General features: G+C 48.3%; 1 protein-coding gene across 21 annotated transcripts in view; it reads right to left on the bottom strand.

Annotated features, from left to right (window-relative positions):
• The window catches only part of UNC80 (unc-80 homolog, NALCN channel complex subunit), a 3,486,058-nt gene that overhangs the window by 2,452,908 nt on the left and 1,005,500 nt on the right, over positions 1-27,650 (bottom strand). For all 21 annotated transcript variants that reach the window (XM_069615884.1, XM_069615886.1, XM_069615890.1 and 18 more), the window contains one exon: positions 16,804-16,952. In XM_069615884.1, coding sequence (XP_069471985.1) covers positions 16,804-16,952 — 149 coding nt within the window. The remainder of the gene's footprint in view (positions 1-16,803; positions 16,953-27,650) is intronic.

Here is a 27,650-nt window from a genome sequence, read left to right as displayed (position 1 = left end):
CCTCCCTCCTCCCCACAGGAACCTTCGTATTATTGTGTTCATCTTCTTGAAGAAAGCTCTGGGTATGGCGTGCAGGATGTTTGTAAAGTAGTATAGCAGTCATGGGAGTACTACCATTTTCAGAATGGCCGCTCTTCCCATCATCCCCAATGGGAGTGTCCCCAGAAGTCCATGGCTTTTTGTGTTTTCCCTAGGGCTACCTGTGTATTGCGTTTGTGTGAATCTGCAGTGCTGTGGTGTATCTCTATCCCCAAGTACCGGAAGGAGCTCGGCGCCCAGGCCAGACCCATGTCTGGAAGTTTTTCCCGAGAGACCCCCTTTAAGTCAGCTAGAGGAAACAGGACAGACTTTTCTTTATTAATGGCTATTCATGAGAGCCTGGAGTATGCGTCCGCCGCTTCTAGGAGGCAAAGTAGGTTAGCGCGCGGATTCTCCACAAAGAGGAGGATGTCGTCTGCATACAACATGATCTGGTGTACCACTCCATCTATTTCTATCCCTGTGTCCTGAGAAAGACCGCCCACGGTTCCAGAGCCAATATGTATAACATTGGTGACAGTGGGCAGCCCTGTTTGGTTCCTCTGTATATTCTCCAGGGTTTCGAAATATGTTTTCCCGTTTTCACCCTTGCTCTGGGATCTCTATACAGCAGCTTAATCCATCTAAGGAACCCTTCCCCCATACCAAAGTGGGCCAGGACACCCAGCAACCACTTCCAGCTGACGGAGTCGAAGGATTTAACAGTGTCTAGTGACACTACTGCGCATTCACCCCGTCTCTGATTCATCTGATCTATGACATGATGCAATCTGCGGGTTCCATGAAGTGGTCTAAGTGAACCAGAGTGGATATTACTACCTTCAGACGGTTAGCCAGGACTGTGGTAAGTACCTTGGCGTCTTGATTAATGAGGGAGATCGGCCTATAGGAGGCGCACTCTACTGGGGATTTCCCTGGCTTGAGGATCGGTACAATTATTGTTTCCGACATGCTGTTTGGTAGCTGTGTTGTTTCGTATGCCTCCTGGTATGTTCCTAGCAATTTTGGGGCTATAGTGCTCTTATATGTCTTATAAAACTCTCCCGGAAGTCTATCCGAGCCCGGAGATTTGCCCGAGGGGAGCTCAGAGATCACTGTCTCAATTTCTTCTACAATAATAGGGGCGTCCAATAGTTGGGCCTGTTCAGCTGTTAGTTTCGGGAGTCTTCTCTCTGCTAGGGCGTCTACAATGTCCTCCGGCTCCACCTCTGGGTTAGGAGCGTAGAGCTGTTCATTAAAATCGGCGAATAGATTGTATATATCTTCCTGGTTCCTGACCTCTGTCCCTGTTTTATCTTTTAGTACGACTATGGGATCCCTCTTGTTTTCCTGTTTGGTGAGCCATGCTATAAGTCTGCTGAGTTTATCTCCCTCTGCGTGGAGTCTCTGTAGATATTTCCCATAATTCAGCTTCCCTAGTTTCTCCCAGAGTTCTATGCATCTTGTTCTTAACTCCAGCAGTTCCCTGAGTTCCTCTATCGCCCTCTCGGCCCTCCGTTCCTCAATTTTTATCTGCCTTTCTAGTTTGTCCAATGCTTCCATGATTGTTACTTTTAGCCCTCACATTTTCCCAATTGCTGCCCCTATAATCACTACCTTGAATGCATCCCAGAGCGTGGCATTACTTTCTACTCTGCCTTCATTATGTTCAAAGTAATCTTCTATCACCTCTTGCAGATGTTCTTTCAGTTCTCCCTCCCCTAGTGCCTCAGCTCGGAGGCGCCACGTTGGTATTGGGGTTTTCGTATGGGTGTGTGCCCATGTTGCCAATATCGGGGCATGGTCTGAGAGTGTGCGTGCTTTTATGTCAATTCCTGTGAATTCTGTCAGAGATTCAGTCCCCGTAAATAGGTAATCTATTTGTGTGAATGTGCCGTGGGGTGCGCTATAATGTGTATACCCTCTCCCGGTTCTGTGTACCTGCCTCCACATGTCCACCAGCTGCAGTCGTGCAAGGGTCCTTTGGAGCTCCCTAGAAGGGGGTGCTGGCTTCCTATGTTTGTCGTCCGACCTGTCGAGAAGCGGGTCCAGGGTGCAATTAAAATTTCCTGCCCAGATGAACGTGGCCTCCCTGTATTGAGCCAGCCTGGGCACCAAGCCCCTGAAGAAATTCCGATGCATCGTGGTTTGGGGCATAGGTGTTAATCAGACATATTTCCCTGTTTTCCAGCATTCCGTGTACCAACACTAGTCTTCCTTCCGGATCGCTTTCCTGCTTTATTAGTTGGAACGGTACTCCCGGCGCTATCCAAATTAGCGCCTCCCTTGCGTAGTTCGAGTATGTGTGTATACTTGCCCCCCCCCCATTTCTTGCCCGCCTTGGCCTGCTTTTCTGATGTTAGATGAGTCTCTTGCAGCATTGCTCTCTTGACTTTCATCTTGTTCAACCAAGCATACACTCTGAGTCTTTTGACATAGGCGTTGAGTCCTTGCACATTCCAGGTTGCTATCGTTATCTCATCAGGGTCCATCTATGTATTGTTTACTCATGTTCTGCTGTCCCATAGCCTTCCTCTTGTTTCTCACCCAGTTTCCTCTCCTTTTGTCTGGCTCTTGGGGCGTGCCCCTCTCCTCTTGATTTTCTCTGCCTTTTCGTCTGGGGTGATTCCCCTCGGTTGGTTGCTGTGTGCCTTCCCGGTCTCCTCTCACTCGAGCTGTTCTGTGAGTGCTGAAATTGTCCTTCCCACCATTAGTGCCTTGTGCCAGCCGGCCAAACTTATTGCTAACCAACACATAAACCAAAACTTCCAAACTAACGCCCAGCCACCCTCCCCCTGCTCGGGCCACGCCGCTTCTCTTGCTCTGTCCGCCGAGGTGGAGCAGGCTCGCCGCAGTGTGATGCCTCCAAACTGGCATCCGAACTTGTGAAACATTCATTTTGGGGTTGTGGTTTTTCTTAGCCATCACAGCTGGATTGAAGCAAGTCGCTCCTTTATACTCTACATCTGGCTTAGTAGCCTTACTTTATGTTGACGTCTTGTTTCTAAAGTCAGCGTTTCCACTCACCGGGGCTGGTTCTCGTTGTTATTCCGGTTTCTTTGTCTCTGCTGGGGGATGTCCTGCTGATCCATCCATGTATGAACATCTTCAGTTGAGTCAAAGAACCATGATTTCCCTTGATGGAGTACCTTGAGTTTGGTGGGGTATAGGAGCATGTATCGCACTCCTACCGTCCTGAGGCGCTCTTTCGTCGGGCCGAATTTTGCTCTCTGTTTTTGGACCATGACTGTGTAATCTGGATAGATGGTAATTTTGGAGGTATTCCTTGTAATCACTCCCCCTTCTCTTGAGAATGATAGTATCTTCTCCCTATCCTTGAAATTCATGATCCTGGCGATCATCGCTCTCGGAGGGGTGCCTGGCTGAGGTCGTTTGGTCAGTGCTCTGTGCGCCCTCTCCACCGTGAAGCCCTGGGAAAGAGCTCCTGCTCCAATCTCTTGGAGCAGCATGTTTTCAATATATTCGGTGGGATCCCTGCCTTCTTCGCCCTCCGGAAGCCCAACTATGCGAATATTGTTCCTTCGCACTCTACCTTCTGAATCTTCCGCCCTTTGTTCGAGGATCTTGACCTTTTGTATCACCTCTGACATTTGTGTTTGCGTGACCGCCACATCTGTGGTGTTTTGCTGCACTTGCTGCTCCGTTGTTGTTACTCTGTCCGTCAGATTTCTGGCGTCCTGGCAGAGGAGACCTACGTCTACCATGGCAGTGTCCAGTTTATTTTCTAAGGATGCCTTGAGGGCGCCTATCGCTGGGTCCATTTTGGCCTCAAGGGATGCTTTGAAGGCAGCTATTGCTTCCAGAATCGGTCCTTCATTTGTGTTTCCCGCCTGTTGTGTTGTACTTGAGGTAGCCATTGCTGTGTCCGGCTGGACAGGTTGTTTGTTTCTGGGTGTTTTAGTGAAGGCTTCTATGCTGGATTGTTTAGATTTTCCCTCTGTTTTCCAATTTGGCATTATCTCTATGGAACTCGCCTTTGTACTGCTAGATGGTCAGCGGATCTGGGTCCGTCTGTGCCCCAGTCCTATCAGTCTCTCAATATCTCAAATTCCGTTCCTGGGCTTCCCCGCTATGGATTTGTAACCGTCTTGTGAGTTGTTGTGCGCCCTCTTTATCTGCCGGGGGAGCTTGCTGCGCTGGATTTTGTGCCTTGGCTTGTTTCGTACCAACCCTCCTTTAGTGCATTGCAGTAGTTCTTGTGCGGCTCTGGCCTCTCAGGCCTACAGGATGGGTGGCGATCACGTTTCACGTTTTGTTTGCGTGGATTAGCTCGTAGTCAATATTGCTCTGCATAGCTCTCAACCATTTGTCTTGCAAAGGCGGGTGAAATCACTTGATTTTGTTTCTGGCTAGTGAGACGCCCATTGGAATGAATGGGCGTGCAGGAGGCCTGGCGGGTGAGTCAGCCCTTTGCAAGGCGGGTGACACCCGCCAAAAGCGGGTGAGTTGAGAGCTATGGCTCTGTGTGCGCCGGTTCTCGTTCCTTGCATGCTCTGTTTCTCCCAATCTACATCTGGTCTGCCTGCTTTCCGTTCGCCGTCAATCTCTGGAAGGAGATGGGCCTTGTGTGGCAGAGCTCGGGTGCGCTCTCCCCGCTAGGCTTCTTCCAACCCTGTACCTTTATGGTGTCCGCATCGGCTCCCGGGGTCCCTTTCCCAGATCGCTTCTGTTCGTCTTCTGTCAGCCGCGGGTGTTTGTGGCCGGTTAGCTTAACCCGCCTTGGCTTGTTGGTCTTGCAGGCGGGTTGGCTCCGGAGGGAAATGGGGCCCATGTGCACCCGCGCCGGAGTGGAGCTCGGGTGCGTTCTCTACACTGGGCTCTCCAGCTCCGTACCTCTGTAGTGCCCGTATCGGCTACCCGGGCCCCGTTTCTTGGACCGCTTGTGTTCGTCTTCGGTCGCCTCTCCAGGAGGGCTCCCACTGTGCAGGGTGTTGTCTGTCCCCCACCAGCCGCTCCTCGCCCGTGGTTATGAAGCGCTGACTTTCTGTCCAGCGGTTCGGCCGCTCACGCCCGCCATTTTGTTTCCCGCGGGCGCCGTCTTCTTTCGCCATTTTCTCCTCGATTCCTGCTCCAATTTCCGTCGGGAGACTCAGCCAGTGATCTACGGATGTTCCGACGTCTGTTTCTGTTAGTTTTAGGTGCTTTTTAGTGGTTTTGCACCAGTTTTGGCTGGATTTGCTTCAGGATCTTGAAGGAGCTTCTCAATCGTGCCTCCTACTGCCTGGCCGCCAAGCCGCACCCCAGGTTTAGACCATACTTACATGGATCTACCTTCATTATTCAGACTGACCACCAACCCTTGAGATGGCTGATGCAAATGAAAGGGGAAAACCCAAAGTTACTCAGATAGTCAATCTGTCTGCAAGGATTTAGTTTTCCAATGAGCACAGAGCAGGAAGTCACCACCAAAATGCTGATGGTCTCTCTAGGATGTTTATAACCGACTAGAGGTATGAGAATCAAACAGGAGTGGATTAAATCCTCCTGTCCCTTAGTCTGGAGGGGGGGCAAATGTTAGGGAGAATTCTCATTCAATGGCTAATTTCCCTTACCTAGTGAGTCCCTCAGCAGCTTTGCTGGATTTCTGGAGTGATTTTTTCACTTGGTAAGAGTCTGAGCTTTCCCCCCACTCTTACCCATGTTTTGCCATGTGTATTTCATCTGTTTTTGTGATTGTGGGCTCTGGAGTACACCCCTTCAGTAGCCTCGTTCTTTTGTGTGTTACACAGCACCTTCAGTGCAGTGACACAGGGTTGTCTTTTAGACTTCCCACCCACTCCATTTCTGGGGCTGGCTACTGTCCCCCAGAAAAGGGTAAAGTTGCCGTTAACTTTACATAGTCATTTAACCACAGATCCAGTACACCCCATCTTACATGGAGTATTGGAAAGGGTTACTTCTTAGCCCTTTTTATCTGTACCTCCTTGAGCCTTGTTTTGCTCTTTTAACATTTAGACTTGGCTGGTGGCAGTGGTATCTACCCTAACTTTTCGACCGCGTTTATACTATATAAACGTGGTATTGTTTTAGGCTATTATATTAGCCTCGAACATAAACCCCCTTGACCAAATACTTTTTCGTTTGGCTCCAGTCAGGTTTATTTGCCATTTCTTTTTGTTAAAGTCCTTCTTGTGTTTTACTTTGCGTGGCGAACCAGGTTTGCCTTCTTTGTTCACCGTCTTTTGGCGGTCTTCTGCCAAGAAGCCCTCCTCTAGGCGCCTGGGTGTCTAGGTGGGCTGAATGTGAGGGAGGGGTGTAGTCACCCCCTGCACAGGGTATCCTAGGAAACCAAAGTCGCACTTTGCCATGATTGGCTGAGGTGGTTGTCCGGGCTGGACAACCCCCCTACTGCGTGATTGACAGCCAGGCTGTGTGAATGGGGGATTTTCGCATAAAAGGCAGGACTCTTGGGCTGAAGTCAGAGTCGCCAATGGAACTACAAGGAACCGAAGAGAAGCGGAGAAGAAGACGGCTGCTGCAACTATCCTGTCCCGGTGAAGCCCTGCTGCAGTCCTGAACTATCTACCCTTTGACGACCAGAGAAGATCCAGCCCAGAGTCTTCTTCCCTTGAGCCTGGTGGGGTTAACCAGCTCATCTTCCACAGCCAGAGGATCCTCTTCTTGGTCAAAATTGCTGCACACTGCTGTAGTGGTCCGGATAGCCATCTGAAGAGCCTCTCCTGTTTTTAAGGAGCGCACCTTTTATTCACCGTTGCTGCTGCTGGCTTCATCCCTCCGTAGTGCAGACCCCTTCAGACATCCTCCTTCTTGCCGAAGCTCCAGGAACCGTGGGTCTGCAGGAAACTACCAGGAACAACTGGCGTGGCACCAGCATCTTTCTTGAATAAGGTACAGTGTTCTGCTTCGAGGAGCAAGGGTAAATCCCTTTTCTCCTCCTCCAAGGCTTGTCCTTATCTTCCCTCCTTCTTATAACTTTTGCTTCCTCTGTTGACAATATCTAAGTACTCCTGGCAACGTTGAATCTTGAACTGTCCGACTGTGTGATCCTCGACAACAGGAACCCAGTTCCACTTGACACTGGCTCCGGTCTATTGACTCTTGAATTTCTGTGAACTAGTGTTCTCTGATTCTGTCTGCCCTGAGAAAAGTATTGCCTCTGATTTTTTGCCCCCAACTCTCTGTGGTTAACTCAGGTGCTAAGTGTGTTTTTGCCCCGGTAACATTTCCTGCCGCCTATACGCATATCTTTCGTAAGACCGAACTGTCATTACTGTCAAAAAGTGATCGCATATATATACCAGGTAACACCTTTTGTTTCACAACACCGGTGTGTTAAAACATAGGGTACTTACCTTGAGCTATTCTGTACCAAGAGAATTGGTTGGTTGTAGTGTATTTTACGTGTGGTTTTGAATTAATAGAAGTGTTGTGTTTATAACAAATTGTTTAAAAAATAAATGTACTTATAATTTTTTACCTGAAACCTTGAGTCAGTGTTTGCTTGAGTCACAGTAATTGTGGTCCCTTTGTGTAATCAATCTCTGCTACTGCTCATATACTCTTGAGATAAGCCTGGCTGCTCCGCTACTGCTACCACTTTAACATAGTAGTACAGGCTTGTACCAAAGGTGAACTTGTATTACCACTTGTAGTCTTAATTGTGTGTAGTGGTCCCTAAGAGCACTGCACAGGATTCTGCCTAACACAGGGGGCCTGTGCATTGCATGTCTCCATGTCCACGTTTTGCATTGTAAGCAGGCGAGCTGCCTGTCGATTTGGCTTGGCAATCTTGTACTGTGCCCCCCTAAATCTGCCCCGCCTTCTGCTCCTTCTCCCCATCCCAGCTGTTCTGCAAACCCCCACACTCTACCAGTAAACATGTGGGTCACCTAAGCAGGGCTCTTTTGCGGTCGGTTTGCACATGAAGGCTGCAATGAGAAATGTGTGGCTTCTTTCGCAGCCAACCTGAGAGGCTGAGTTTACCTGTCCTTCTTTCAATGGGAGCCTTGTGTGTTGTATGCTAGCAGCAGGCAGTGCTCCCATGAAATGTTCGATTAAACGAACATCACATCCTCATGTTTGTTATTTTGCCTAATAATGAAATCATAAACTGTGCTCTTTTCTCAGTGTTTCCTATGGACAGCACCCACACATCCCAGGCCCTCTGGACGTGCTGAACAGTAAATCACCCCAGAGATCAAATAACAGAGCCAGTTATGTCATTTGAACTTTCTTGCAAGCTCTCAGGGCAGTCATGAGAAGTTACCTCGATGTGGAGAGGATGGCTGCAAGCCCGATGTTTGTTCAGGGAAAGGCAAGTTTAAAGTGTGCATGCGTTTCTTTTGTTTTATTCACCAAGTCAAAAGTATTGTAGGTGTTGCCGAGTGAGAGAGAGCAGTCACGAGGCTCGTTCCTCAGCAACCCCCTCTCCATGAGCCTAATGTAACAATTTTGCCCTGCATTAGCAGCAGGCATTCCAAGAGCTCTCTGCAATGGCACCTCTGGGGGCTTGGCTGCTTGGGCTGCACTGGCTGCGCAAAGGCCAGTGCAGTCTTACTGTTGTTGATACTATGACTGGACTATACCCTATCGGGCTGCCAATGCCTGGTGATTATAGCCTGCATCCATATTATAGCACAGCAGCAGATTAAGATATTTTCTGGTGACAGGAGACATAAGAGGAGTCAGCACACCCACTGGACTCGGATAGGGGAGACTTACATGACTCGAGCAGACAGACTGAAGGTAAAGGGTGATTTGGGGTGGGTTAGGGGTTTTAAACTGTCTAGAAAGATTCTTGACCAGTACACATGATTTGCCACGTCGCTCTGTGGGAGCCCTTTAGCTGGCATGTGTCTGCAGATATTTACATTTCTGAAGTGCAGCAAAGGCAACCAGGGACTTTTAGCTGAATGTACCCTTGAGGGGGCCCATCAGCTGCCTTCATGTTGCCAGTCAGCAGATTTATAACAAATCAGTAGATTCCTTTCCAGATTTCTTTCGTTCTGGTGCTTTAAATGTGCGTTTTACAGGGCTCTCTTTACAGGGTGTTTGCTGAAGCCCTTCCGGCTGTACCTTCCCCTGTGATGGGATGAAATGGTATCACTTTGTTGCCTTTTAACATTGGTTCCACCACATCCGCCACTTGCTAACAAAGGATTTATAGCCTTTCAGGGGGCCTTTAGTGTTTCAGCTCCCTCGTGGCTGTCTCATGATTATCGGCGGCTATTAACTACCGGCTGGATTTCTTTATCTCCATTATAACATATGCGCCGCAGGGTGTCTGAGACTGTTTTCCACTCTAAGTAGGGGGGCCCTCAGCCATGTTGTTGAAATGGGCCACCAGAAATCTTCAGCCGGGCATGAAATCAACTTAGAAGCATGCATTACACTGTTAAAATAGCTTGCATCACTGGCCTGTTTTGCCAGTGACTAAGGTCTCTCCCAAATAGACAGCGCTGCTTAGTTTACAAGTGCCTAGGTGCTGCATGATCAATGGGATGGGTACGTTTTTAGAGGTGCGAATTGCTTGTGTCATTAGCGCTAGCCTGCTCCATGATACTATTAATACATCAGACATATAATAAACTACTGGCCAAGGCTTTGACCTTTGGACAAAACATAATTCTAAAAAATACCAATAGGAAACAGAGGGATGTGACACATTGAAAATGACTTAATTCCAGAAAATCATTTAAAAATAGCATGACCGAAGTGGTGCAATGACGGTGGGTGATTCTCTTTGGCTCCCGGTTCTTCACAAGCACCAGTCCCCGTTTTGAAAGGGGGGCTATGTGACTTAACATGCAAAGAACATTTAAAATGTTGAGCATGTTCACTTCAGTGGCCACCTTTGTGAGACAGTATGACTGTTTGACAAAAAACTTCAATTCCGAGTGGTCTTTTAAGTGGCATGCCTGCCTGACTCATATGGTTAATGCTAATCCCTGCACTCTGGGGTTCCACTAGACAATCTTCATGTTGGGGGCTGACCCTTCAAATGTTGGTAGAGGCGCTAACGTCAGATATTGAAGTGAAGTTCAATGCTAAAAGCATTTAACTCTCACCTTGATGTCTGAAACCAGACACTTAAGGACTGTTGTACCCTTACAAGCACTCCCCTGATAGGCAAGTGCTAACATTCCAACACCATTTCAATTGCCTAAAAATGTATGCATAGTAACGTAGTTGCTAACAATGAACTGCTTTACATTAGTAATTTAGGGCCTTTGTGAACAGTACAGCCCCGGTACCATTTAAAGTCTGTTTCAGTCCTGCCTGCTAATAGTCCTGTTGGTAAGCCAGGTCAAATTAACCTAGCCAACCATTTTCGGGGGTGGGGGACTAAGGCCCATTTGCTCAATGGTCGTTGCACCACTGTCTGCACTACTTTTTTCGTTCTGAATAGTTGTTTTAGCTGGGATGCAGGGGCTCTTTTGCCTGGTCATGAGATGTCAAGACCGGGTGCTGCTTACAGTCACACATTCAGCACAGAAAACTCATATTTTAAAAGAGTATAGCACTATAAGTAAGCAATTTAGGCAGCTAGCTTATTTGCAATAAAGACAGAATAAGATGATAAACCTGCTTTCTTATAACAGCACAGCATAGATTCAGAGTTAATGAATGGAGGATGAAGTCTCTTTACTCCTTCCATGAAGGCTTTAACTACTGGTACTTTCCACCACGACACCTTGCTATGGGAAGTGGTGTAAGCCGAGAGGGCTTCCAGGCGTACTTTCAGTGAGTTAAAAACCAATCCTGCATCTAGCAGGTGGAGCATGTATGTCACAATAGTGGAAGGAGTGCAATCAACTGACGTTTTACTCTCTTGCAGAGGAGAAAACTCATTCTTACTATCTTGAAATTGCATTTACTTTCTAATTTCAAAAATCATGCGTAAAATACTCCCACCTCAAAATCTTATCTGGAGCACTGATAGTAACTGTATAGCGACTAACTTCTAGTACAATACAAACTAGACGTTTTCAACTAACAAGGGCTGTGGAGCAATGCTAGAGGTTGCACTGAGTTGCAGGCATTAATGGCAGAGTACAAATCACGCAATACAGTATATCTAACAGAATGCAGTTGGTAATGAGCTGGCCACTGAAATTAACATGGACTGAGGCACAATGCTAGAGTTGCATGCATATAACACAGAGTATATTGGCACAGTGCGGGTCGTGTTGGTCAGAGGTAAGTGCTACAATGCAAAAATGGCGCTCTATGCTGATAAGGCTGAATGAGCTAATATGAAATACGCGACATAGGTGGAACATACATACAGCTCGCATGCATAGTATTTGGCAGCGTGATAATGGGCAAGGTGGGCAGAATACATTTGGCGATCAAAGATTAGGATCACAGGTGGAGATAGAGGTTCAGTGTCAGACAGTGGGTGGCATGGGGGGTTTGTGATGCCCGTGGGTGAATTTGCCGTGCTAAGGCTAAAATGTTTGTAGCAGTGTTGACCAGCGGTAGTTCGTATGTGAAAAGTCAGACGGGCGACATTTCGCTTACCCTGACAAGAACCCCCTTTTGCCAGGCAGACGTGGGAGCCAGGCCTCTAGTCGAAGCAACTCTGAGACCATCAGGCACATCCTTTCCAGCCAGTTCATAAGAGTAGCAGAGGATGATCAAGGGTATATTTAGCAACAGCCCTGCCTGCACTGGTATCATCGTACCCAACAGCTGGTCACTTTTCCTGATGTTCTTCTTTTGAGAGACATTGGGCCTCATTATGAGTTTGCCGGTCTGGAAACAAGGGTGCCGGTAAGCTCACCAGCACCCTTGTTTCCGGACCGGCAACTACGTGTCTGTCTGCCGTGGCCACTGTGCCTGACAGGTCTGACCCTGCCGGTTGCTGCGGCCACGGTAGGCAGACCCTTCACGGAATCATGGTATTGGAATGGAATGGTAACGGTGCCGGTGCTTCCGAGTCGCCATTCCCATAGAGTCCAATGGGACTCTATGGGAATGGGGACTTACATTTTACCGGCGCCTGACTTCCCGGGGTGCCAGACTTGTAATAGCCAGTGGCATCGGGAAGCCAGGCACTGGTAAAATATTACAAGTCTGGCAGCTACCCGCCGGTAGCACCGGCAGGGTTACCACCAGACTCGTAATGAGGCCCATAGTAGCTGAGGGACCACACAGGTTCCAGCCTATGGAATCTCTCCTCCGCATTAGAGGTATGAGGTGGAAGGAAAAACACAGGACGATGGATCTCCTGAGAGGGAAGAAATTATGAAAAAACTTGGGGCAGAAAGGACTGCTTCACTCACAAAGCCACCTTCTCCATGGGGAACACAAAGTATAAAGGTTTAACAGACAGAGCCTGGAGTTAACTCTCCCATCTCACGGAACTGATTGCCAGCAGGAAAATCAGCATAAGGGTGAGCAGTCCTAAAGGGCATGAATGTAGAGGTACAGAAAGAGCCCCCACAAGAAAGGTAAAGCAAGTTCAAAGGCCACAAAGAAACACCAAATTGGCATAGGAGAAAAAGGTAACAGTCTGAATTGTGAAGAAAGACCAACGTATATGGGTACTATTAGAGACCAAAAGTGTGACCAGATAACACACTGCCAATTTGAAGGCCTGTCCCCGCCACTGAAAGAAGGAAATTGAGTACAGAGTAAGTTGGACAGATCAACGGGTCCAGACTTCTCACCCGACACAAAGTCAAAAGCCTACGCCACCTGCCGGAATAGATAGACTTGGTGGACAGAGAGGAGCATATCCTGGACTTCGTCAGACAATCCTCCTCCTTATACGTGACCCTCTCAGCAGCCATCCATGAAAATTCAGGCTGCTGAAGCTAGAATGGAGGACCCAACGCGCTGAGTGGGAGAGCAGGTCTACCCTTGCGGAAGGTTTCAGAGGGTTGCCAATGAACATGTCCAGGAACTCCGAGTACCACTTCCTCTGGGCACAGTCCAGAGTAAAGACGATTAACTTGGACCCAAACTTGCACAGTCTCCTGAGAACTAGCAGAATAACAGGCAAAGGCAGGAATGCATAGAGAAGTTCAAAATTCCATTCAACAGTCAATACGTCCCCCAGTTCACCCTGCAGAGGAAAGTCCCAGGAGCAGAACAGCTACATTTCATGTTCACACTGGAAGCGAAGAGGTCTACTTGAGGAGTCCCCTAAAATTTGAAGATCTTCTCCAGAACTTCCTGGCATAGCTCCCACCCGAGGGCGGCCAAAGTCTGTTTGCTAAGAGCATTGACCATGACATTCTCTGTCCTGGCATGGTGGGCTACTGTCAGAGATACGCATTCTCCAGACTCCAGAACCACAGTCATATTCCTTTCCTGAGCCGAGGCAACAACCCCACACTTCTCCATTTGTTGAGTGCATGGCCACTGTGTTGTCCTTCAGGAGATCACCCACTTGCCTTGCACAGTTCTCAAGCTTCCATCTTGAACCAGGTCATACGATCTAGCTTGTGAGCACCCCAACCTTTCAAGGGGGTGTGCATAACTACTGTCAGTCTTGCTTAGGGTTCCCGAAACAATGTCTCTCTCAGCATGTTGTCTCACTAAGCCCACTACAGAAGGTCTCGAGATCCAGTGCTCTAGACTTGCAATATGCCTGAAATATCAACTTACAACTGAGATGACTGACATTGAAGTAGCAATCTACTGCTTAACAAGGCTTACAGCTCTACTAGGATGCAGGAAGCGTTGGAGATGCAGAAAGGCGGAGCCTGGAACCATCTTAAGGATGTTCACTAACTGATCGCCGAGAGAAAAAACCATGCCCAGGCGGGTGTCTAAGACCACTCACGGAGGGACTGGAACAGCGAAACATGGGACTTCTTGAAGTTCAGGGAGAAACCTAAACTGTGCAATAGGCTGCAGGTGCGGTCCAAATGTGCTGACGCCAGCTCACCAGGACAGGCTTGAATAAACTAATTGCCCAGGTAAAGGAAGATGTGAATCTTCTCCCTCCCAAAATGTACCTCAACCACTGCCAACAGTTTGGTGAAGACTCTGGGTTCCGGGAAAAGACAGAACAGCAGAACCCGGAACTTGTAGGGGGTGTTTCCAACCACAATCTTCAAGTACTTCATGTGCTTCCAATGCACTGGCACATGGAAGTAGGCATCCTGGAGGTCAATAGATGGAAATCAGTCCTGTAGTTTGAGGTCCTAAAAGGTCTGTGTCGGGGTGACCATCTTGAACTTGTCCTTGTGCAGGTACATATTGAAGAGCCTCAGATCCTTGATGGGACTTGGGCCCCTTTCTTGAGAAGCTGACAGACCTAGTCAAACAGGGAAACGTCTGGAAGCAGTGACGAGCCAGAAGGAGGGTGGTCGGGTGAGCGTTAAGAAAAGAGAGGCAGTAGCGCAGAGTAACAGCATTTAAGTCCCAAATGTCAGAGGTGGTTTGGTGCCAGTCCTTGAAGGACAGAGACAATATGCCTCCCATCAGAGACTAATGGATAATGTCCAGTTCATAGTGGTATTGGCATGGCACTGGGGGCCATTGTGGGGACAGTGAAGGTAGAAAAACCTCTTCTCTGTGCTCCTCTGCCTTGGCAGGGGAGGGTTGACAACACTGTGACAGCATTCTAGATGGGACCTGACCCCCTAACTCCGTGGGTAAAAGAGGTGTAGGGTTGAAATGGATGCTTCTGAGTTGAGATAGAAGGCTACCAAAAGGCCAACTCCAAGGTCTTAGCTGTGGCCTTGGAAGCTGGAACTTCTGCAGCGAATCACTGGCCTTTGACCCAAACAGGTTGTACTTATTGAACGGCATGTGCAGGAGTTTCGTTTGGATATCAGAAGCAAAGCCAGAGGGCCTCCTTCAAGAGTGCAGCTTCAGAACATGCCTGGTGTCCACTGCCCATGCCATACAATTGGCCGTGTCAGGGCAGATTGTAAAATCTGGCATTTGGCATTCTTACCCTCTCCAACCAGAGAGTTGAAACTCTGCCTCATCTAGGTCGGTAGGTTTTCAGCCACAGATTACACCCATAGACCAAAGGTGGTCTTAGTCAGGGCGCAAATTACATTAATAGCCCTCCAAGCCAGGCTGCCTGAATCAAAGACCTTGCAGCCTGTGGCATCCTGCATCTTGCTTCCCCTGTCATGAGGCAATGAGTGTAAAGGATGTGGTTTTCAGACCTGCAGTGGCAGTTTTCACAGACCTGCTTCCTAGTGAGGCATGTGTGGAGATAAATCTGGGGTCCGGATTATGCTTCTTGGCAAGGTCACAGTTTACCACAGGGTCCATAGCTGGCTTCTCTCAGGGTGACAAAATAGGGACAACCACGGCTGTGTTGAATGTCAAAAGGGTCTCCCGTGCTGGACCCTTTTTCAATACGTCCGTCTCCACAACCGTGGCAATGTTCCTCTAAAATGAGTAGTGGGGTTTTCCTCAGTGGTACTAGAAGAATATCTAGCTCTGGAGACTTGTCAAAGACACTGGGATCTTTTAAGCATGAACCTGAGCCCAGCACATCCTTTCAATCATAGAACTTGCCAGGGAAGTCATATGTCTCACCAGAGCAAAGTGGTCACAGACCATTACAGAGAGGATCTCACACTTCGGCAAACATTCCGCCATCTATGAGAGGAATTCCTCCCTCAAAAGTAGGGCAGATAGGGCCAATGCCGCAGAGATGATAGGAGCCAATGTTGAGGTTTGAGAGCTGTACGGTGCCAGGTTGCAGTGGTATCCACCGGAGTAGCAGAATCAGAGGCAGTAAGCATGCAGTTGTAGTTCAAGGAGGTGCCTCTTCAGGCTTAATCAAGCATGTTGGGCCCTGTTGTCCTGTCCGAGGCCGCAGGCTCCTTAGCAAAGATATCAGCATCTGATTCTGCAAAGCATCCCACTCCTCGGGTAGGGAAAGGTACTTCAAATGTAGGTAGTTAAATGTAGGTAGTGATTCCTCAGATGTATTACTGGAGCGGGAGTGGTGAATCCGCTATCTGGATGACGAAGAAGAGTGATGCCTGGAAGAGTTACTAGGAGAGCAGGACCTCTTCCTAGGCTTATTAATCTTTTCCTTCCTCACTGGAGATCGTTCATCTATCGGTTTTTCCAACTCTGGCCTTCTTCGACACCAGGGACATAGAAGGCATTCTTTTCCAACACTTGTAGAATACAAAAAGAGTTTGGGGCAACTCTTTGAAGGCCTTAGAATTCACAAACTGACAGGAGTTGCAATGTTGCGCATTGTGGTCTTCCCCAAAATAGTAAAGGCACACCCTATGGGGGTCCAACAAGAGGTCTCCCACAGTGCGAGCAGGTCTTCAAGCCTGAGGCCTTCAGAGGTTTAGACATGATGCAGCAAGCTCAATAATATCTAGGTGGCTTTTCAGAAGCAATCTGAGTGCACTGAAAAAAGGCACACTAGCTCATGGGGCACGGCAACTCCATATACTGACCCTGGCATCACGTTTGGAGTCTGGGCACGTGACTGCATCAGGCAGACATGACACAGAGATACATTGTGCCCCCTTGTGGTGGAAAACGTGTCTGAAGACAACTGGCATTGGAGAGAAAAATATCTGAGATGAAGGAATCCATTAGAAAATGTCTTTTCTCACGTGACACTCTTCCAAATTAAGGAAAAAGAATAACACATTATGCTTGTTCAAGTGTGTTCGTTAGACTGCAAGCACCACGTGACATTACCATCAAAATAGCAAATGCAAGTGAATCCATACCTCTGTTGTTGCACAAAGAAATCTATTAATTGCGTGGATTCTGTTATCAGCTATAAACAACGTCATGCCAAGTAGCTCAATCACTCTGTGATTAAACAAAATGATCTCTGGCACTTACCAGGTTCTCTGGGCTGTGAAGCTCGTGAGTAGTTGAGGCACACCGTGTGATCAGAGCCTTGAACATGGAACTGACAATGATGCCCTCTACACTCTGCGCCGTAGACTTGCTGTCCATAGTAGTGAAATTGTTTCCAAAACCAGCCCTGTCTGAAAAATAAAAGTGGTAACAGTCATGTTTACTCTATCGTAGAGTCCTTAATTATATAATGCAGCTGCATCTTCTACCCAAAAAGTTTAAACATTCAGCGAGCAGACAGACTTCCCTTTCTACTCAGCCACTCCTTACAGGGCAGTATGGTGCTGTTGGCACTGGCAGGTTAGCCACCTCCAGCTAGGTAGATGGCACTACCCCTTTGCGCTAGGGCTGGGAGGTACTACCAAACATGAATGGCAGCAGCAAGCAAAAAGGGAGGAACCCTTTCATAGTGAGATGTGATATGAAGACAGGCGGTGTGGGCACCTGAAGTCCTTCCTCACCCAAGCACATGCATCTCCTCATACACCCCACTATCATAACGTGCAGTTGGATTAATTAAGGCCCTCCACCCACAGCTAAATTGATAACTGCTTTAGACATGGGACCTCTGGCGTCAGCTGATAGCTCGTAAATTGCCTCATGATCCATTTGATTTCGAAGTTTGAATTCCCAATAATGCAGAAATTAAACTTTCCTTATTTTCTTGGCTGCACGAGGAAAAGGGTATGCATCATTTCACTCAGCCCTCACTACTGTTAAACTGCCACTTTACAAAACTTATTTAATACATTTGATATACTATTTGGGCAGTCCTTTTCCAATAGCCCCTCATATTTTGTTGAGTGAACCTTTTCATAGCACTATTATAGGGTCCAGTCTAAATCAATAGCTCTTACTTCAGCTGCCAACAAAGTATCCCAGGGCTGCATCTATCGATCGCCAATGCTAAGACCTTTGCTGTGTCCTCTGCAACGTAAGCGAAAAAAAGTCTACCAGATCAACATCCCAAAATCTGCTAAACCAAAAGCACAGGCCACATTATTTGCAGTACCCTAAGCAACACTAATACATTCTAGAGTCCAGACCGATCTCCGTGTAAATGCACATTAACCCTATAACGCGCTATATTCCAACAGCATAGTTTTCATGTGCCAAGTCAGTTAATTCGTGTGCCACTGCCTTTGGATAAAAATGCTATAACAATGTATTAAAATAAATCATTAAAACAAATGTTACAGCAACATTAATTACTCCTTGTTCTTCATGGTTTGATGCTTCCAAAGAGCACTGTCTCTTTTTCGGTGGGTCCGACAGGAGTTACAAAGCCATGCATGGCAAGCGTTACGCATGTATTTTGAAGATCGGCTAGGTCTAAGTGTAGGACTATGGACCCACTTCAGCTGTCATGCGGATGACAGGCAATTCTTGCTGCGAATATCCACGCCACAGCAGTTCAAGATACTGGCCCTCATTACAAGTGCTACAGTATTTTGCCGGTGATTCAGTGGATCTGGTGGCACTGATTCAGACAACCGTAACCACAGAATCACCAGCACATTTCAACATCGTGGACACGCGCGTTCCGGCATGCTGGTAACGGTGCTACTGGCATGACAGAAATTGGTGGCAACGACATCAACAATGCCGGTGGCACTGTTTACAGCATGTCACTCAAGGAAACAGCAGCCTGGCAACAACCACACCGGAAACGTCACTGCTGCAACAAGACATTTGCCGGTAGCCATCTTGGAAAACATAATCCACTTAAAATCACACAGTTCCTGTTGCCATCCGGGCACGCAGGCACCAGCATTGCACTACCAGGCATTGCATCTCGCATCCCTGAGAGACGGCTGTGGAAGCCACGCTTCACTGAGCAGCAGCTCAACATACCGACAGATTGCATTGTACAACATTGTACAGACCTATTTGTGAAAGGACCACCCCCGCAGCACACAAAGCCGAAAAAATGACATCTGCCAAGTAGCTCAGAAGGTGTCAGCATTGGGCCCCGTACAGTGCGCCCCGTACAGTGGATAGTACGCAATTACCACAAGCGGTGGGATGACCTCTGCCTGGGAATGTGCAACCCGCTGTCACCCACCGCAAGGCATCCCTGGCCACTGGAGGTGGGACAGGCCCACCTATCAAACTGATGCCATGGGAGGAGAAGTGCAGCAGTGTGCTGTACCTTAAAGGGATCAAGGGAGTCGGAGCAGCAGAGGCTGGAGCAGGGACACCTGGAGAGGGCGGTGAGTACAACGTGACTCACAAAAACAAACACAGCAGGCAAGAAAATGCAGTGCACCACACAGAGACATGCCCAACTGCATGACACAAGACCACATCCAACCCATACAGTGGCCAACAAACCATGGGCAAGGGCACACAAACATCCCCCCCCCAAACATCCAAACACACATATGCCCACATAAGTACTGTACATATGCAGGCATTGACAACACATACACAAGGCACCCCCCTCCCAGGTGGCATGCAGGCACCATGTGCAAAGTGCACCTGTGACCCACTCACATGCATGCACGCATCCAATCTGTCCTGATGGGCCTGGCCCTGGCATGGTTGACGGCCTACGTGTCAGAACGACACCCCAAGTGCAATAGTGCCCCTCCCACGCCTCCACCTTACTCCCCACCTGTGTCATTCCACAGGGGACCATTCAATTGCCATGGCTCCCCAACACCTACCATGCCCCTCTGGCCCACTCGATCACCAACATTGCACACCACTACCAGTGTAATGCTGATGACACACTGCCCACATACCAACTCCCATCCCGTACTACCACTCCATCCTCCCTCATACATGAGTGAATGACTGCTAATCATGCAACGTTCTCTGCTGACGATCCCTGCCTCAATCCCAGCAAGACAGAGACGCCCCTCATCATGATGCCTGCGCCCGGTAACCCACCCAATCCCTGGCCACCCTCCACTCCCCACACACCCCTGAGAGCCCACAGACATTGGTTTCACCTGACTCATCCCACACCTTGCATCCGCACATCACAGGCCATGGCAAGAGGTCTGATTTACAGCACCACCACCTCAACGGCATCCACCCTTACCTTGCATACCCCCAGAAGCCCAATGTCTCCAGTGCACATGTCCCCGCTGGGCGTGACAACAGCAACAGTCTTCCCACACTCTGCCCTTACCTCCCTTTGCCCACTCATGCAAATCCAAAATAGTGTTGCATGATTCAACTTAGGACCCAGGCCCCAGGACCACTTCCATCCAGCCCTGGAATCACTGCACATGCTCCCTGTGACCGCAAGGTCCAATTGCAAGACCCCCGGCCTCATACACAAGGCTGTCTGGGGCCTGGTCCCCCATGAGTCACACTGGTGACAGCCCATCCCTGACAAGTCTCCCCCAGCATCCCTCACCAGCACCTGACCACGGCCACCCTTGCCTGGAATAGCAAGAATCTGGCCCACCCCATCCTTTACACTGTACTCCCCTCCCCCACTCATATCACATGCACCTGCCCCTGTGGATCCCATCAACACATGCCCAGCCCTGTGGCCCGCACTCCCTGCAATACACCCTCTCCGGTCCTGGTACCCTCACTCATCCCTCCCCTGCACGAAATTGTTCCCTGTACATGCACGGTTACAATGACACAAGACCCAGTACGGCCGCATCTCCACATTTTTCCAACACCTCCTTTCTGGTGGCGCCTGGTAACAGTTGAGTATATACACCATATGATTTATGAATGCATGAACTATAGACACCATACACCAACATCATGTCACATGCTGTCTGAACTGCATGTAGCAAGGCCATAGGATGGCACAGAGGTGACTAACGGCATGCCCATCTCACCCCGACAGGCACATCATCTGACAGCGAACAATGTGGACCAAGCACCTCACAGACAAGCACACAGAGGAGGAGAGCCACGCCATGCAAAACCGGTGCAAAGGCGACAGCAGCACTGGCCACGGAAGGCAGAGTCCCCGTGCGCATGCCACCTGCACCCACAGAGGCACAGCCTACGCCCCCTTTGGCAACTCCTGCTGGCCCGACAGAGGCACAGCCTGCAGTCCCTGTGGCAATTCCTGCTACCTGACAGAGGCGCCAATAGGACGGCCTTTACCACCCACACACCAGCCTTCCATGTACATGGGCCCGTCTACGGATGATGATGCCGAACAGGATGGCGGGGACACAACGGAGGGCACATCGGAACACACCCCCTACTATCGACCCTCATTTAGCCCCTCCGACATCCACAGTTCACCCCCACCACCCATCTCCAGCATCTGAGACATGGACGCACACCTACGGCGCATTGAGGAACGGCATAAGCAGATGGTGGGACTCGTGTGCCAGCACCTGGAGGAGGCCAGGTTGATGCAGGAGGAGACCATCTTGATCCGGGAGAGTGTGCAGGCCACCGGCCGGCGCTGTGCCCGTGCCCTGGGAAGGTCTACATGCACGACGGTCCTGCTCGCACAGTGGGTGTGGGGTGGTGGGGGGAATGAGGCCATATAAGCACTGGCTGAGTCCCTGACCCTTTCCCTGCAGGTGGCACTAGAGGGCTGGAACATGGCCGGCTCAGAGCCACATTCAACTGTCACCACACCTGCAAGCTCACAACAAAGCAGGCCGAGGCGCATATCCCTGCGTCTGTCAGGCTCACCTCAAAAGGGCAGGCCAGGTGGAAAGAAGCCATGACAGTGAGCCTATTCCAGACAGAATGTGACACTCTTGCTAGCTAGGGGGTGTTTTTGGGATGGTGTGTTTTTGAGGCTGAGTTGGGGGGTTTGTGGGGGGGTATTTGGAGGGTAGTTGGGTGGAGGTAGTTGGGGGTAGTGGAGGGTGGGGTAGTTTGCGGTGCAGTATTTCGAGGTTGGGGTGGGATGGGCATGGTGGTCCACACGTTTCTTGTTTGTTCATGCTAAAATACACATGGTTCTGCATATGAATTGACGTCCGATTATGTGTATAGGTTTATTTGTGCACTGATGCTCATGCAGTGTGTGCCCTGGGTCATGTGCAGGTGCTGTGTGCTTAGAAGTAGTTCTGTATGAATTCCTGGCAGAATGCACGCCCGTCCCAGTCATCCCTGTGATGACGTAGTCGCATGTCTGCAGCTGCATCCTCTTCGCTGTCATCATCATCGTCCGCCGGAGGCATGTCCATGTCCGGGGGTAGGGAAATGTTGCACTGGATGCACATATTGTGCAACATGGCACAGGCCAGGACTATCTTCTCCACTTTCACTGGCCTGTACATCAGTGCCTCACCAGAACCGTGCCTTCAACAGTCCAAAGGTCTGCTCAATTGTTGCCCTTGTTCTGATGTGTGCACGATTGTACATTGCTTCTTAGTGGCTCTATGGATTAATGTCTCTCACAGGGGTCATCAGCCATGGTAGTAAGAGGTAGAAGGAATCACCTGCATGGAGAGGGACATAGGACGGTGGGCCATCTCGTTCAGGTGACTGGGCAGTGCATACATGTTGTGATGTGGATGTGTGACACATGCATCTCGGTCTGTGCGCTTGCGGCCCATCCATCATCATGACGGGTAAACCTGGTCGGGGCATGTGTGGGATCTGGCTCCCAGGGATGGGTTGGTGGTGGTGGAGCATACAGAGGATGTCCTGTGATTTGTGACATGGGAGTGATGCATTCTGGTACCTGTGGTGCATTACATGTGCCTGTCTATCCGTGGTCAGATTGTGCTGGTGTTTCCTTCCGTGTACTCATGTGGTACATACCAGTCGTGTGCATCCACTCTAGGATGCAGATGGCGGTGTTTCCTGGAAATCCAGGCTTGTAATGCTGCCTTCTTTCCGTGGTGCTGGAATTTCCAGCACTGTTTCACGTGGGTCCCCCAGTTTCTGTTACCTGTTCTACCGGCAATAGTGGCAGAGTGTATGCTGTCGCCGGCACCGTTGTTACCGGCATTCCCTCGCGTAGTGCGACAGTCCGGAATGTGTGACGGTAATCAGAATTACCGGCACGTTGTTTCCAGACTGCCACACTTGTAATGAGGGTGTACCTGTTTTAACTTTTTTCTCATCCACCTGTCCTTCAGCGTACTTGGTACCACCGAAGTAAGCAGCCAGCACACCTCAATCAACCAGTACACACTTGTAATTTTCTGTCCTGCCAACGGTCCTGCACGAAACCAAGGGGCTGTAGAATCTCTGGCACACACTCCCACGGTACTCTACCAGAACACACCATACATGTCAGTGCTCCACCATTTTATAGTGAGAGCTATTCAATAAATGGCACCATTTGGCCAGTTCACTCCAGTTCCTAACCTATTGGAAAGGAAAATGCAATTGCATCAGCCTCTTAGAAACCTCCTGTTTCCCCTTTAATGAAACAGAGACTGCCAATATAGGTTAAAAGTAGCTCACACTCACATGGTTCGGAAGTATAGACTTTCCTTAAAACTCCCAATGCTAACCCATTCCATTAATGTCACACAAGGCCTCATACGAGTTTGGTGGTAAATTGAAAGTACATTTGATGATTTACTGCCAAATTCGTTTACCTTTACTGACACTCAGTCCTGTGGCATTACTGTAGGATTAATAGTCAAAGCACTAGCACGGTAGTGTTGGTCCACATTTTTGGAGTCCATCTGACTCCATGGAGATTTTTAGCAGATTTACTGCGAGCAGTAATTTGCATGGTAAATCCAACAAGATTTGGCGGTAAGGTGGAAGATTTACCTCTAGCTTTTTGCTTGAGATACATCTTACCCCCTTCTGGCAAAACTCATAGTAGGCCAGTGCAGCAATGCTGTGGTAATCAAATCACTACCGCTTTACAGCTGTTTTCCCTGTACTGACCTACTCGTAATGAAGCCCATAGTCTGTAATCATTAATGGTAACTATAAGGAGCACTCACCCTATCACCCCTTTAAAAATCCCATGTGTGGTGAACAAGATGCATATTGTTCCTGCATACACATATTATAGCATTGCAAGCCAAAGGAATGTAGAGTTATGGGGCCCCAAATGGCCAGCATGACAGCATTTTAACCAAACAGGTTGCTAGTAATGCAACAAAGGAGAACGTGGGTTTTCCTTAGTTTGGGGAAGGTGTGGGATACTGGATTTGAGAGCAGAGCAGAGGGAAAAAGTCTAAGGGGGAACATCAGAGGCCTGACAGAGTAGCGCCTCAGCAGGCCAGGCCCACCCCAATGTGTCAATGCCCAAATGCCAGCTCAGCAGTGCTGTATGGGTATTTAACTATGTCACTATCGCAGAAGGGATCGCTCAGTGGCTCCTCCGCGCATGTCAGGAACCAGGAAGCTCTCCCTGGTTGCTGCATGCATGGAGTATGGGAGCCTGTGGCCTATAGGGCAGATGAGGAGTCGGCGGTTTCTTGAGTCTGGAGGGAAACAGGTATGGAAAACAACATTTTTGTCTGTGTGCATGCGTATGAGTGAGAATAGTTTGCATGTATGTATGTATGTATGTTTGTGTGCACCCATGCAAGGGGGTGTCTATGTGAGTGCGCATATGTATGTGTACGAGGGGGTGTCTGTAAGCGTATGCATATGAATGAATGCTCTGTAAATGGTGTGCATTGGTGCAAGGGGGCGTGTGAATGAGAATGCAGTATGAATGTTTTGGGTGCGAGTGTGAACAACAAAGAAGCTGTATGGGTGAGTGACAGGTGGGTGAGTGGGTGAATGTGTGCGCACACATGCATGGCTGGGAGCCAGGGGAGCATAAACATTTTTTGCCTGGGGCATGGCATGTTTTACTAGCATTTTTTAACAAAGCTAAGTCAACCTGATGAGTGTTATTACATAGAGGCGGGGTTGGGGTACAGTAGTACAATGGCTCTTATTGGATCTTTTAATACTGTGGCATGGATTTTGTTTCTCGCATTAAGGGGAAGCCAACATTATGAGTGTTCTTACATGGAGAACAGGAGCACAAGTTACCTTCCTGTGGTATGGCATGTTTTACTGGTATCAAGGTCAAAGGGAACATGATGAGTGCTCTTACATCAGGGACGCGGGCATTTGTACAGTCCACAAGGCAATGTTTTCTTAATGTGGCATTGTACTGGTGATAGAGAGCAAATACAACATGATGACTGTTTTAATATGGGGAGGGAGCATTTGTGTAGCCATTAATGACATGTTTTTTTAACTCTGGCAGTGCATTTTCTTTACTAGCATTAAGACAAAGCCAACAGGAGTAAGCGTGAAGATGCTGGCATATATTGGCAGAGCCAGCAGGAACATGTTTTGTTATAGTATCATTACTGGCATTATGGACAAAGCAAACATTTGTATTTTCTTATGTGGGAATACTGGCATATATAGGTGCACCAGCCTGGACATGTTTGGGCACAATCAGCATGAAACCGTTTTTTACACTGGCAGAATACTGGCATATAGTGGGCAACGTCATCATGAAAATGCTTTGGAAAATGCTCCTGTGCATTGTTGGTGAGTTGGCATCTAATGGATTTTTTTCATGTGTTAACTACACAACTGATTGTAAACTGTGTGGCCTTTTACCTAATTTGTCACAGAATGTTTGCTATGAAATGTGATATTTTAACAAAATGATTTTTGGTGTTGGTGCTGGCTCCCTTGCTACGCTCGGTCACTCCTGCAGATTCAGCCAGGCAGAACAAACCCTCTTCACTCTGCGGGCACCTCTTGGTGTAGTCCCAAGAACATTAGTTTAAGGTCCCACTTGTTAGACAACCGTGGCTGCGCCTCTGGGGAAGAGACATGGGGCCTCATTACGAAGTTGGGGTAACCCGCCGGTGTGACCGGTCAGATGCTGCTGACCTCGTCACACTGTTTCCGGCACCTAGCTTCCCAGTGCCACCGGGACATTACAAGTCCTAGCGGACTGGGAAGCTATGTGCCAGAAAATGTTAGTCCCCATTCCCGTGGAGTCCCATAGGACTCCTTTGGAATGGGTTCACGGAAGCACTGGCACAGTTACCTATGGTGCTGGTACTTCCGTGATGAGTCTGCCTACCGGAGCTGCTACGCCTGGCAGGGTCAGACCTGTCGGGCGCAGCAGCCCCGGCAGGCAGACTCACAGTGTGGCGTTCTGGAAACACGGGTGCCGGTAAGCTTACCGGCACCCTTGTTTCCGGACCGCCACACTCATAAGGATGCCCCTAGAGTTGAAAAGAGCATGTTGCAGATAAAACAGATAATACTGTTTGGACGCAGTTGCAGGCATATGAAAGGGTGAAATTGAGAGTATGTGGAATGGTGCAGTAGCTGAGGTCACCTCGTAGAACCTGAATGTGATGAACAATCCCAGGAAAGGATGCAAAACATATGCACACATAAGAAAGCAAAAGATTTGCATGTGGAAATGAGGCACAGCAAGTTGCAGGCATAATATGTAAAAAAAAATCAACGAATGAATGTGGATGTGTTTTGCTAGGTCAATTTTGTTTATATCCTTTCCCAGTGTCGGGGGCTGTGGGGGCACCAAACAATTTACACTTTCATCATGTCTCCTTTGTCCAATATGTTTTTGAGATTGACGTTTTTGAAAAAAGGTATTTTTAAGCTGCTTTTATCACACGTTCCTGCACATGGAAGAAGAGTGGTAGTGGCAGCTGTAAATAGACCAGCCTGGGAATCAACAAAGTGCCTAAGGACATTTATGGCACCTGGGTAGTTTTAGGGTTGTGGGTTGCTAATATAAGGGTAAATTGGCCTCTTTTGCGCTGCTCAAATAATGATGATGGTCCGTCATTCTGAAAGTTTCAATTAGCATTAAAAACCTTTGAAGGTCCAACATTTGTGCAAGGGATTTCAGTGGGAAAATTGACCTGAATTTGAATAAATTGCATAGAAATACAGCAGCGCCCCATAACAAAGCATCAATGGATAAAGTGAGAAAGGAAGAGACTGAGTCAAAAATGTTATTTGGATGATTTATGGTAGGTAGAATTGTCAGTATGGGGAATGTTCTTGTTTTATTTCCATACTTTGCAATGATTTAATGTTCTCTCCAGCTGAAGTGCTCTGTTATAGGATGGCATCCAACATGGATTCAAAATTGATAACTGATCATTTAAAAGCAAGGTGTTCTCACAAAAACATAAGAAGGAAAGGGGTTTACCATTTGATAGGCACTTTATACAGGGTCCATTAATGAGACAGGAGACAGATATTAATATGCCATTACATTGCAAACATTGAGAGTATAGCTATATGATGGGATGTGCCTGCAGCCTATCTAAGGGGCTACCTCACCTCCTATTAGATTTACAAGTGAAAAGATAGAAAAACGATGATAATACTAATAAAGGAGAGTATAGAGTGGTTGGAGGGCTATCAATGATTTCTGAGGGGAAATGGCTATTTTTGTGAGAAAGGCGACAGGCAGGATTTGGAAGGAGGTGGAGGTGGCAAGATGCAAGCTTCAAAGGCATGTGGAAAAATAACATTAAGACAATATGAAAGGGTTTATGTAAATAGTATCAACGGAAACACATTGCCAAGAGTTCTACAAAAAGGGAACACTAGGCACTATTTGTTTATTTATGTAGACCTCTACAAGGGAGGAGGTAGAATGAAGGATGGAGTAATTTCTGAAAGATAACCCAGCCTAAAATGACTGATGTGCAGTAAAACAAATTAATGAGTTGGATAGCATTAGATGAAATCAAACAGGCAGCTGATAATGAAGCAGCAAGGGGCGAGAGGGGTTTGGCAGAGGTTCTTTTCTGCTTATTCACAAGAGCAAATATCACTAATGATAGAGATAGCCCTTAAAAACAGGCCGGAATCTCAATAGTGGGATGGTACATTCATTAAAGGAAAACGATGGAGGGATAAAATAATGAGATCCAAGAGTTTTTGATTTTCAA

Source organism: Ambystoma mexicanum, chromosome 9, assembly GCF_040938575.1.
Source record: "Ambystoma mexicanum isolate Mex_15411 chromosome 9, UKY_AmexF1_1, whole genome shotgun sequence".
Taxonomy (NCBI): domain Eukaryota; kingdom Metazoa; phylum Chordata; class Amphibia; order Caudata; family Ambystomatidae; genus Ambystoma; species Ambystoma mexicanum.
Note: the sequence above shows the minus strand (reverse complement) of the source record. Positions and strands in the feature narration are given on the sequence as shown.